Source organism: Macaca fascicularis, chromosome 1, assembly GCF_037993035.2.
Source record: "Macaca fascicularis isolate 582-1 chromosome 1, T2T-MFA8v1.1".
Lineage (NCBI taxonomy): Eukaryota > Metazoa > Chordata > Mammalia > Primates > Cercopithecidae > Macaca > Macaca fascicularis.
Genome location: NC_088375.1, coordinates 83950165 through 83963672, shown reverse-complemented (window position 1 = coordinate 83963672; position 13508 = coordinate 83950165). Strand labels below are relative to the sequence as shown.

The 13508-nt window shown below is 43.7% G+C and overlaps 1 protein-coding gene across 2 annotated transcripts; it reads right to left on the bottom strand.

Annotated features, from left to right (window-relative positions):
* Positions 1-3201: 3201 nt before the first annotated feature.
* On the bottom strand, positions 3202-12660 carry H3-3A (H3.3 histone A). Of its 2 annotated transcripts, none has more exons than XM_045397785.3 (4): positions 12437-12660; positions 10910-11060; positions 9591-9744; positions 3202-3856 (listed from the first exon to the last, which is right to left on the bottom strand). In XM_045397785.3, exons 2-4 carry the CDS (start codon positions 11035-11037, stop codon positions 3728-3730), a joined length of 411 nt encoding a protein of 136 aa, XP_045253720.1. In that variant the 5' UTR covers positions 11038-11060; positions 12437-12660; the 3' UTR covers positions 3202-3727. The 2 variants fall into 2 exon arrangements, with proteins under 2 accessions (XP_045253720.1, XP_005541064.1); XM_005541007.4 differs by having other exon boundaries at positions 12574-12660.
* Between the last annotated feature and the right edge of the window lie 848 nt (positions 12661-13508).

Sequence of the window (13508 nt, the reverse complement as noted above, 5' to 3'; positions counted from 1 at the left end):
GGTGATGAGCAGCATGGTTTTGACTGCATGCAGGCTTTTCTTATGATTTCTAAAATATCACCCTCAATCCTAATTTTGTCTTCCCTCCCAACCCCCATTTGTTTCTACTACTGCCAAGACTTCAACTTCTACAATTCCTGGCAAAATTAACTGCTCTAATTTATTCTATGTATCACTTAAGAGAATGGCCTTCGATTTAGCCTACATGGGGACAAAGTCTACCTCCTTCATTTGCCGTTTCCTTACCTGTAAAATAGGGCATAAAACAGTACCCACTTCATAGTTGCTAAATTTTGAGTTGGGGCAAACTTTTGCATCCTCAGCATTTAGCAGGCCCTCGATATATTTGCAAATTTGAACGTATTTCCTCTTAAAGATTCTAGACTGTCAAAAAGGGCAAGAGCTTGGGCATTGTTCAAGCACTTACTCACCTACGTGTAATATAATAACTGAGATTCCCCCCATTTGCTTAAGAAGATGTTTTCAAATTCCTAAAGATTCTTCCAGTCATAGTATTCCCAGTTTTCCTAAGACATTTACCTGAAATTCTTTTTTTTTTTTTTGAGACGGAGTCTTGCTCTGTTGCCCAGGCTGGAGTGCAGTGGCCGGATCTCAGCTCACTGCAAGCTCCACCTCCCGGGTCTACGCCATTCTCCTGCCTCAGCCTCCCGAGTAGCTGGGACTACAGGGGCCCGCCACCTCACCCAGCTAATTTTTTGTATTTTTTTAGTAGAGACGGGGTTTCACCGTGTTAGCCAGGCTGGTCTCGATCTCCGGACCTCGTAATCCACCCGTCTCGGCCTCCCAAAGTGCTGGGATTACAGGCGTGAGCCACCGCACCCAGCCTTACCTGAAATTCTTTTAATCTTAAAATATAATTTTCTGGGGTTTTTCATCTGTTAACTTAGACTTTAGTGAACTTTTCTGGAATCTTAAGAGGTGTTTATTGGCTATTTACTTTGCTATTGAAAAGTGGAAACAAAGTGGTGATTCTAGCTAGTCTCCATACATTTTGGGCCAAATTCCAATTCACTCTAGGTTTTTTTTTCTGGGTGGGATTGTCATATAGCAGCTCTGAAGCATCATAGGAAAGAGGATTATCAGCCTAACAGTTACTGAGCATTAACCCAGGGATTAAAGAGCTGGCAGATCCATTTACACCTGAGTCAAAGGATAGCCCTGAGCTCAGAACTACTATGCATACTGGTCAGGTCCTAGTAAATTAAAAATTTCTTCCCAAATTCCGCCACCTCATTTGTAAATAGTAAAAAGTTACCTACTTCATAGGAATATATAAGAATACATGCCCAATATTAACATAGCATTGTATGAGACAAATTCAATAAATTGACCAGACATCTGTGTACATACACTGAGTGCCAAGTTTATCTGTGCTTTTTTCTATCTGGCTCATTTTATAATGTTCAACTTTACACCTGGACAGTGAGCACATAGTACTATTTGTTTAAACAAATTGAAATTTTGTTTTAACAAGGGACTGTTAACAACCACTTCGTGGGGCAATTTTAAAAAAGGACTTTTAGAGCACTAAGACTTTTTGAGATTTTAGGATTCCAAGAACTCAACCAACCATATCGTCTACTTGTAAATAACTCGTCTTTACCAGATTCCAGCAGGTAACATTAACTTTCTCCCTTACTGGAGACACCTGTTTCTTCTGAAGTGTTTTTCATGAAAAGGCCACTTGGTCCTTTGCACTGAAAAACTGAACGGAGAACATTCAACTACAATTGGCTTTTAGTAACTTATATTTAGAAAGTACCAAGTGTTACCAGTACTTCCCTGTACAAGTACATGCAAAAGATCACACTGAAAACTAGGATGCATGCTAATAAAATCAGACTCTTAAAATAATTAATTCTCCCATTAAAGAATTTTGTAGTCACCTACAGTCAAAAGACTAAGTTACAGCTAAAAAAAATTTTTTTTTTTTTTGAGACGGAGTCTCGCTCTGTCGCCCAGGCTGGAGTGCAGTGGCCGGATCTCAGCTCACTGCAAGCCTGTAATCCTAGCACTTCGGGAGGCCAACACGGATGGATCACGAGGTCAGGAGATCGAGACCATCCTGGCTAACACGGTGAAACCCCGTCTCTACTAAAAAGTACAAAAAACTAGCCCGGCGAGGTGGTGGGCACCTGTAGTCCCAGCTACTCGGGAGGCTGAGGCAGGAGAATGGCGTAAACCCAGGAGGCGCAGCTTGCAGTGAGCTGAGATCCGGCCACTGCACTCCAGCCTGGGCCACAGAGCAAGACTCCGTCTCAAAAAAAAAAAAAGCAGTAGGAAGGCAAGCCCAAGGTTGTATCTTATTGACATGAGTCTATTCTTGGCATAGTTACTAACATTTCATATCACTTTTTTTTTTTTTTTTTTTGAGACAGAGTCTCCCTCTGTCCCCCAGGCTGGAGTGCAGTGGCGCGATCTCGGCTCACTGCAAGCTCTGTCTCCCGCGTTCACGCCATTCTCCTGCCTCAGCGTCTGGACTAGCTGGGATTACAGGTGCCCGCCACAGCACCTGGCTAATTTTTTGTATGTTTTAGTAGAGACGGGGTTTCACCGTGGTCTCGATCTCCTGACCTTGTGATCCGCCCGCCTCGGCCTCCCAAAGTGCTGGGATTACAGGCGTGAGCCACAGTGCCCGGCCACATTTCATATCACTTTCTAGGGCAGTTTCAAACACTCAAATGTTACAACTAATGGGATGTGTTGAAAGTCTTAGAAGGTTTAATTATCCTCATTTCACATTAATCGTACCAATACTAAATAAAACAGGGCTAAGAATTACTAATGCTTGAGTAAGTTCAGGGTTAATACAGAGCATCTTAAAATGGCCCGATCTTGAATGCATTAATTTTTGAGCTAAAGACTGTTACACACTTTGTTATTAAACATTCATGAAAGCTGAATCTACTTACAGATTCCAGTATTTCCAGGTGATCCTGTTGATTAGCTTTTCGAATTACTGGTTCAGAAGACAACATATCCAAAGAGTTAAGACCACTGGGTAGTGGCAAGCTTCTAAAAATCAGAAATAAATCCAGTTTCCTTTTGCCACCAAGTCTATACTTTGCTCATCTCTCAGTAAGTCTTGTCTCAGATATATGTGACTATTAAAGCATTTAATATTGAAATTATTTTGAATGCAATTGTAGGGCAAGGCTGATAATAAAGACCAAAAGCAGGTATAGTTTAATGTATTTTAATAGCAAACTTACAGGAACAGCACAGAAGACAGACAACATTAAAAACATGTACTTGCATGTAGGACAACTCAGTTAGAAAAGTATAGTGAATGGATGGAATCTACTGTATGATAAAAATGCTACAAACACCATTTAGTTGCCGTCAATAAGAAATTTACTTGTTTTAAAAAAATCCAAATGCTGGCATTGTCCAGAAAAATTTAACAGGTTTATTTATAATTATTATAAAGTTGAACCGCTGAAACTTGTTCACTGAAACATTTTAACTTGCATTAATGCTTTACGCCTCTGCATTTATATTAAAAATTCACACACAAATGAAAATGGAAAAACTGCCAATACCTGATTTCTGTCCCCTATTTTTCCACTCGCAATCATATACTTAGGTACCTTTTGACCCCATGGAAAAAAAATATCTAACGTTCAGAACTACCAATAACAGGAAGAAGAGAATTTTTTTTTTTTTTTTTTTTTGAGAATGAAATGTTTCCCATCATAGTGGATTCTTAAGCACGTTCTCCACGTATGCGGCGTGCTAGCTGGATGTCTTTTGGCATAATTGTTACACGTTTGGCATGGATAGCACACAGGTTGGTGTCTTCAAAAAGGCCAACCAGATAGGCCTCACTTGCCTCCTGCAAAAGGAACGAAGAAAAACTTATTGATGGTGTTATTTACAATAGTTAAGACCCAACTATATGAATTAAAACAAAAAAGTTTTTGAACCCTTTAAAAAAAACGACTGGGCAAAATGTTGACAATTTTACCAAATGCTTACATTTTAAAACCTGTGAGACAAAGCTCAAAAGCAGATTAAAAAAAAAAAAAAGCTTAAGTCTTTCATGAAGTTACACAAGTCTAATTACTTCGTTACTAGGAAACTTCACTTTTTCTAATGGTACATGATTTCTAATAAACTGAAACATCACAAAATAAGCAAGAAATCCAATTTAACACTCTCATTCTTATAAGCAGAATCATGTTCAATCCAAATACTCCATCCCAGCCTAGTCTCACTCTGAATCCCATTCACACAGTATGTAAACCTCTGCCTTATCCAGTAGTATAATATGGTGAACTGGTTTTTATCACATGCTTCTCATCTACCTTCCCTTTTATACCTGTTTTATCATGAGAGTACTTTTGATTCCAGAACTTATCATAAGTTAGTTCCGTATTTCTTTTTGAGATGGAGTCTTGCTCTGTTGCCCAGGCTGGAGTACAGTGGCGTGATCTCAGCTCACTGCAATCTCTGCCTCCCGGATTCAAGTGATTCTCCTGCCTCAGTCTCCCGAGTAGCTGGGACTACAGGCAAGCACCACCATGCCCGGCTAGTTTTTTGTACTTTTAGTAGAGAAGGGGTTTCACCACATTGGTCAGGCTGGTCTCAAACTCGTGATCCACCCACCTTGGCCTCCCAAAGTGCTAGGCTTACAGGCGTGAGCCACCTTGCCTGGCAGTTTTTCATTTATTCATTCATTCATTTATTTAGTCTCCCTTTGTTGCCCAGGCTGGAGTGCAGTGACCAGATCTCGGCTCACTGCAAGCTCCACCTCCCGGGTTCACGCCATTCTCCTGCCTTAGCCTCCCGAGTAGCTGGGACTACAGGCACCCGCCACCCCGCCCAGCTAATTTTTTTTTTTGTTTTAGTAAAGACGGGGTTTCACTGTGTTAGCTAGGATGGTCTCAATCTGCTGACCTCGTGTTCCACCCACCTCAGCCTCCCAAAGTGCTGGGATTACAGGAATGACCCACCGTGCCCAGCCTGGCAGTTCCTTATTTATACACTTTGATCTATGCCCAGGAGACGTGCCCCTGTCCTCTACCAAGTACCTTCCTCTATGTACCCCAAAATTAACAGCATTTGTTGCCCTCTACTACTAATATCGATCTGTTTTTCCCCATTTGACTGTAAGATCCTTTCAAGTTATCTTATTCCTACTACCACTCAAAAATGACAGTATGAATCATTGATACTTAGCTTGTGAAGAGGAAAAAAGGGGCATTTCCACTTAGAATTAACTCATAACTCAAATTGTTAGTATACTTATAGCTGTCTGAAAAGCTGAAGAATCTTTTAGTCTAAGTCAAAACATCTGCCTTTTTTTTTTTTTCTTTTTTTAAAGATTTGAGTCTTGCTCTGTAGCCCTGGCTGGAGTGCAGTAGTATAATCTTGGCTCACTGCCACCTCCACCCTCCTGGGCTCAGGCAATTCTCCTGCCTCAGCCTCCCAAGTAGCTGGGATTACAGGCATGCACCATCACGTCCAGCTAATTTTGTATTTTTAGTAGAGACGGGGTTTCACCACGTTGGCCAGGCTGGTCTTGAACTCCTAACTTCAGGTGATCCGCCATGCCTGGTCTGCTTACTCATTCTGAAATGCAGAAATTACCATTTTAAAAAATAACCATAAATCCAACAGTTTTGGATTTGGAACATGAAATGATAGGTTAGCTGGCTCTCCTTCTCTATAAAGAAAAGTTATTTCTCTGCTCAACATATATTAAGGGAGAAAAGTGTCTTATAGTTGTTATTTTTATTCTAACAAAAATTTCCAGGCCGGGCGCCACGGTGGCTCACGCCTGTAATCCCAGCACTTTGGGAGGCCGAGGCAGGCAGATCACCTGAGGTCAGGAGTTTTGAGACCAGACTGACCAACATGGAGAAACCTTGTCTCTACTAAAAATACAAAAAGTAGCCGGGCGTGGTGGCATTTGCCTGTAGTCCCAGCTACTCAGGAGGCTGAGACAGGAGAATTGCTTGAACCCAGGAGGTGGAGGCTGCAGTAAGCCGAGATTGCGCCACTGCACTCCAGCCTAGGTGACAGAGTGAGACTGTCTCCAAAAAAAAAAGTACATTCACATTTACAGCTTCATCCTTTTTAGCACTATCACTACTCTTCTACAAGTTTCTTTCATTCAAATTGAACTATTTTCACGTGTGTTTCTCCAGCATTTGTCATTAACAACTAAGTCTTTACTTATCTACCCTTTAAGGCCCAGCTCAAGACTATTCTATGAAGGAGAAAAATCGTATACTCGTCTCTTGCTCCTGTTGCCAGTGCAGGCAACACTGAACTCCTAGTTCCTTGGCACTCACACTGACCTTGCATTATCAGCCATTTTTTGGTGCCCTTAAGTTACTTCATAGAAATCTCATTTTATACTCAAAATGCCTTGTCCTCAAGTAGATTTTCATTATTTGCTACTTTTAAAAAATGTTTCTATTCTATGCAATTAGTCCCTCGCATCTTACCTATTCTACAGGTATTAAAAGCAAAAGTCCTTAATATTCAGAGATTCATTCTTAAGATATTCTAGAAGTGGGTAGAAATCCTGGAAAAAATGGCGTATCGTAGCCTCCTTAGGGGCTCACAACACACATCAGCTATTGTATCAGGAAAGAAAACAGTTTAATTTTGCTTAACCTGGCACCTCGGGATTACAGAAAGCTAGAATGCTTTTGTGGAATGCGGTACAAGCTACTATGTGGGCAAACCACCAGGTACCATGCTTCTGGTAGCCTTCTAGAGTGATCACTTAGAACTAATCAGATGCGGCATGTGGTAGCTGGGGCTCCCACTGCTGTCTTAGAACTTGGCTACTAGTTTATAAAGGTTGTGCCTGGTCAGCTCTGAGAGAAGATTCAACTCCCACAGAGGATCTGACCATGACCCATACATTTCCAATTCTATTACAAATAACCCAAAGTCCCTTAAAACATTAAGGCTGTAATGGGAATTAAAGACTGCCACACTAATTTCTGACTTAAAGAATTAATTTTGAGTTAATGGCAAAGAAAAAAAAAACTACAAGAAAATATTAGTTTAGAACATTCTGAGTATATTCAAAGTCTGGCTTTTTACCATTTCAAAGCAACACTGTCCACTTAACATACGATATTTGGGTTCAAGTTCTCAGATATTAAAGGCAAAGACTATATTTTAAGTAAGTCAATTATTGATTATCTATGGCAAACTGAGACTAACTTCTCCTCTACCATTCTCTCACTGGACTACCTCCTATCCTTTAGTTGTAAAGTGTGTAATTCTAAGGCCAAAACCAAAGCACCTTTGGATTTCTACTTCAATTGTGATCTTCTGTTACCCTATTCCATTAACAAATTCTCCCAATCTTTTTTTTTTTTTTTTTTGAGACAGAGTTTCGCTCTTGTTGCCCAGGCTGGAGTGCAACAGCGCCATCTCGGCTCACTGCTACCTCCGCTTTCCGGGTTCAAGTGATTCAGCCTCCCTAGTAGCTGGCATTACAGGTGCCCAACACCACACTCAGTTAATTTTTTGTATTTTTAGTAGAGAAGGGTTTCACCATGTTGGCCAGGCTGGTCTGGAACTCCTGACCTCAGGTGATCCACCCACCTCAGCCTCCCAAAGTGTTGGGATTACAGCCGTGAGTCACGGTGCCCGGCCCACCCTCTGTATCTTTAAGATAACTAAAATATATGCATTAAAAAGCAAACAGAGGCCGGGCGCGGTGGTTCACGCCTGTAATCCCAGCACTTTGGGAGGCCGAGGCGGGCAGATCATGAGGTCAGGAGATCGAGACCATCCTGGCTAACATGGTGAAACCCGTCTCTACTAAAAATACAAAAAATTAGCCGGGCGTGGTCGCAAGTGCCTGTAGTCCCAGCTACTCGGGAGGCTGAGGCAGGAGAATGACTTGAACCCGGGAGGCAGAGCTTGCAGTGAGCGGAGATCACACCACTGCACTCCAGCCTGGGCAACAGAGCGAGACTCCATCTCAAAAAAAAAAAAAAAAAAAAAAAAAAAAAACAGAAAGCACAAAAGCTTAACAAAGATCACTCTTTTCAATAAAGAGCTAACACTAAGAGAACTGTGAACAGAAGAGGTGAACATTTTGCTTAAAATCAATACAACCACACTTAATGACAAATATGCAATAGTAACAATGGAAGTTTATATGTGAATAATTTTAAAAAGATGAGTCTTTTACCCAGATTGTTTAGTAAATTCAATTTAAAAGGCTGTATTATTGACATTTAAGCTAAAAAATGCTACACTTTTCAAGTACGGTACTGTGTTCTTTAAGCACAGTTTTAACTAGAAAATACTGGCAGCTTTGTACCAATGCTTACGAATCTTAGTAACGTTTCTGTATTTAGTAATAAACGAGAACTGAAGATAATCAGCTATTAAAACAGAAAATAAAGTTTTAAGTAAAAGCATGGAAGATTTTAGTAGCTGAAATTTCAGCAACTGAGAATTTAATGGATGCCTACTCCTGGAATTCACCAATCAACTGAAGTTTAGACTAACCATAGAAACAGCTCGACCAATTACACTTCAGGGTGGAATCCACCTATCATATCTTTCTCACATATAAAGCAAAAGCCCGGCACAGCAACAGCAGCCTTGAAAATCCTCCAATGGAGTGTACTTAAGATTCTGGATGCCTCCTCCCCCACCCCCCCCGGAGTTTGATTCAGGTCTGCAATGGTGCTTGGCAATCAGCATTTTTAACAACCCCCAACTGCACACTTCTGATGGAGGTGGTAGTTTTACTGTATTCTGGAATACTTGCATCTAAAGAATCCAACTACACAATATAAAATAGGTTACTTAAACGATTGATGTTAATGACGTCTACATAAGTTTACCAAGTATCCTGTAGGAATTTCAAGTTTTGGTCTTGTCTTAAACAACAAATATCTCTAGAACAGTATTTCTCTAAGTCCTGACATGCTAGAAATGAAGATTAAATTCAATATGCTCCACATTTAAGTGGCAATCCCTAATCCCCTTTAGGAAACCACAAGGCAAATCCCGGCCCCTTTACATGTCCAGTATCACCTTTAAGCACTATTCCCCCCAACTTGCCAATCCAATCCTATCCTCCATTCACTGATCCTTTTACATCTTAATGCATAATTCTTTAATACTGCCTATTCCCATCCTAGCTCTCTCTACCTATATGTTTCTTCACAACCTGAAGACAGATTTCTTTTATTCTAGGCACTGTTGTTTGAAATTGTTACTACAAATATAGACCTCTAATCTCAACTTCTTCTTAATGTCCTGCAGCATCCATAAACCAAACCAGAGGATTTTCTTTATTGTTTTTAGTGCAATGTTTCAAAATTTTAAATGGTATAATGGAATGTGCACTAAGCCATGGAGTGGAGTCAAATGGGTTCAAATTATGGTTTTGTCATTTTCTATGTGTATGACCTTGAGCAATTCAACCTTTCTGAAGTCTCAACAGTGAAGTAATGATATCAACTACCTGACAGGCTTGTGATTAAAAGATATAAGCATATGCAACAATTTGGAACTGTTCTTGGTACACAACAGGAATACAAACTCTCTTGAGTTATCCCCACCCACCATTTTACCTGCAAAGCACCAATAGCTGCGCTCTGGAAGCGCAGATCTGTTTTAAAGTCCTGAGCAATTTCTCGCACCAGACGCTGGAAGGGAAGTTTGCGAATCAGAAGTTCAGTGGACTTCTGATAACGTCTAATTTCACGGAGTGCCACAGTACCAGGCCTTTAAAAAATTAACAATAAAGAAACTGTTACCAAAAACATAAATAGCACAAAAAGGTAAGTGGGCAGCTTTACTGAAATGCAGTAATTTTTCAAAAAATAAACCACCCAACAATTCTTCAGCTTCAATATAAAATTTCACTGATCAACTTAAGATGTGAACATTCGAATCGAGTAACAATACCTTTAAAGCAAAAAGCATGAACTTAAAATGCATTCTTAGCAAAGAGTTTATCAAAGTCCTATTTATTTTCATTTTAAAAAGTTATTCATGTATATAAACCTTGGGAAGGTATTAGCTGTCAGGCTAAAAAAGTTGGCTCCTCTCAATTTAGCACCACTCTCCTTCCCTACACCCTCTATTATCTTAAGAGCCCTTAAAGATGACCAACACAACCCAATGAACTTCATTTAAAAATATACTTGTGGCGTTTAAGTTCTATTCCCCAGAATACCTCTGACTACAATTCATCCCTCATGAATTATTAAATTTGAATACACCCGATTGTGCAGTGTTCCTTCCACGTGGAAAAGTATTTTTTCCGAACTAATTGTCAGCAAGAAATTTACCTCTCATTCTGACTTATTTCTTCCACTGTATGAGCTTTTATTTTAAGTTAATCGTAGTGTCTGCGGAGGCTAAGTCTGGGCAACTTCTGCCCTCTAATGGCAGATGCCCTTAACAACACAGTGGCTCAGCTAGTGCACAATCAAAAAAGCCAATACAGAAGGAAATAAGCTTATCAAGTACACGAGGGGGTAGGAACTTTATAAAACACCCAATTTCGATTAAATTATTATTTTGCCAAAAGCTAGGAAAGATATCCTCAAAAGTGTATTCAAGAAAGCAACACGTAACTATTTTTAAAGAATTACTAATAGTTAACTAAAATGTCAACATATCCCATTAACATTATCAGTGATATACTAGGTCTCCTTAGACCTGTAGGTCAGATTATGGCTTCAAAGTTAAACGTTTTCAATAAAACCCAATACCAAACGTTATATAGAAATAATCATACAGTACATATATTTAAGTAGTAAAGTGTTCAAAAAAAAAAGTCTCTCTAAAGCAAAAACTTTTCCTGTTATCCATCTTTTTGTTAAATTATATATGGATACATACCAGAGAGACTTTGTCCCATTTTTTCCCTGTTTTTAAATACCTGTAACGATGAGGTTTCTTCACCCCTCCAGTAGAGGGCGCACTCTTGCGAGCGGCTTTTGTAGCCAGTTGCTTCCTGGGTGCTTTACCACCGGTCGATTTGCGGGCAGTCTGCTTTGTACGAGCCATGGTACAGAGACCTCCTTACTTACCTACCAGCATGGAAAAATCAAAAATCACCATATGCAACTACTAAACATACAACTTTTCCTGCCACGATCACCCCCTTCCCATATCTGGAAATTATGATCAATATAAAAAATAATGTTCGTATTGTTATATAATTTTAAAGGGTGCAGATTACGTCTACCCAAAATCTTCTTGAAACAAACTAGAGTACTAGAAAATTGTTAGCAATTAATGTCAATCACCTCTCAAAATGCCAATTCTGAGCGACAAACGGCAAAACAAAAAGACCTCGAACAGCCTTTGATCCAATTTATTTAATTAAAGTAGAAATTAGAAATGTCTGTAAACATTCCATCCACAAACAAGTCAAAAGAACGAAGCCACAAACCACTGGAAGGTCTAGCCAAATTACAGCAAAAAAAGGTCTTCCTCCCCCCCGACTTTGGCTGCCCCCCCTTCGTCTGGCTGTTGATGGATTGCTGTAAATATCTGAAAATATTCTTGGTTTTGCATCGTTACAGTTATGTTGACAAAAAGGCGTCTCGAAAAAACAAGAGAGGAACAACAGCTACCACCAGCGAGCATTCTACAAAGCCCTGTCCTCGCGTCCAGTCTTCACAGGCTTCGCAGTGAAATGAAGTGCCCCGCACCCAGGCTTTAATTAACGCACGACATCCGCCGACCGGTCCACCCCAAGCACCACATAAACTTTTGGTTTTGCCTCCTCCGGGTCCCTCTGCACAGGGTCCCCTAACCTGCCCACCTCGCTCCCAGCGCCTCAAGCAGGAACCAACTCGCCTCCCAGACCAGAACAAAATGGAAACAATCGCAAAACGTATCGGATTCCGTTCCAGAGACAAAACACCAAATCGCTCGAAAATACCCCATCCCCTGCCACGTGCCGCCCTCCAAAATGCAAAAGTTTTTTTGCATTTCAAATGCATCAAGTTTCCGCTTCTCCAAAAAAGGGAAAAAAATGTCCCTCTTTTAAAAATTCTTGCTTTTTTGAAATGGGGAAGAGAGAAACGGGGGAAAAAATATGGTCGGTGACCAGAGAAGAGAGACAAGATGGTGAAGCTTAGCAACAACTGTGGGGAGGCAGCAAAAAGCGAGTTACCCCAGGGTGCGAAGCGGCGGCGATTTCCACCCCTTTCCCGCTCGAAAACTGGGGGCTGGGGCCCGGGGGCGGTAGTTAAGAGGCCCGCGCGGGTCGTGGTGAAGGTTTGGGGTCCTGGGAAGGGGCGGCGGGCGGGATTTCACCGAAGAAAGAGGAGCCAGGGGCGCGGGGAGGAGGAGGGAGAGCAGGCTCGGCGCCGCGGCGGTTGCTGCTGTTGGGCTGAGGCGGCGAGAGACTGGGGAGCCGCCGCCGTCAGAGGGAAAAGGGAAACTCGCTCCTTACCTCCATTTCTGGGCCAAAAAGTTTGTGGGCTAAGCCGGAGGGGCTACGGGTCCCCTCCCGGCACGGCCAGGGCCCAGTTCGCGGCTGACGACAAGCGGGGCTCGGTTCCGGGGAAGCGGGCAGACGGGGAAACTTACCCCCCTTCTCCTTCGGCTGTAGCTCGGCGAGCGAGAGGCGGCGCTGGCGTTAGAGAGCGACGGCGGCGCGGCGGCGGCTGCGAACACAATTGAAAGATGGCTGACACCGAGGCTATCCCCCAACACACGCCGCCCCGCCCCCGCGCCGCGCGCCAGCCAATCACACACAATGGAGGGAAGGCTCGGCCCCGCCCCCACAGCAACTCTCGCGCCCCGCCCCCTCCCCTCCCCCCGCGCGCCCGTTCGCTGGCGCGCGCTCGCCCCTCCCCCGCGCGCCGCCCGCTCCCTCCTCCAGGCCGCCTCGCGCGGTGTGTGTACAAACACAAAAGACACGCTGAGGGGCCGCCGGCTCCCGCCGAGACTGCCGCCCGCCCCCGGCCAGCCCCCGCCCCCGGCCCTGCACTCCTATCCCGCTCCGTGTGCGCACGGCGTCGAACCCCCGAGGCCCGGGTTTGGGGCGCCGGGAGGGAAGTAGGGGGAGGGGAAGGCGGGCGGAGGCGCGGCGGGTGAACGCCCGGCCTGCGGGCGTCTCGGGTCGCGGCGGGGAGGGGAAGGAGGGGCCGCCCCCGCGCAGGCCCTGGCGCGCGCCTCCGAGGAGACCCGGGCGGCAGTGGGGGAGGAGGACGCGGTCGGCCGGGTCGCCGCGCCCCATTGGAAAACGCTCCCCAGCAGGAAGCTGGCAAATAGGAATCCAGCGTCCCGTGCCCGCTGTCGGACGGGGTCGCTGCGGCAGCGGGAGGGGTGGACCGACGGCCTCCTTCCCGCCTGCGCGCTGGGCCAAGTGCGGCCGGGTCCTGCGGGGCCGGCCCGAGTCCGCCGCAGACAACTTGATCCGCTCAGACTCCTGGGCCGGCCGCTTGCGTGCAGGGCAGCTTCTCGCCGGTGTCGGCCTCCAGGATCAGGGGACGGGGCTCGCTCTCCTCCTGGGCCCGGGC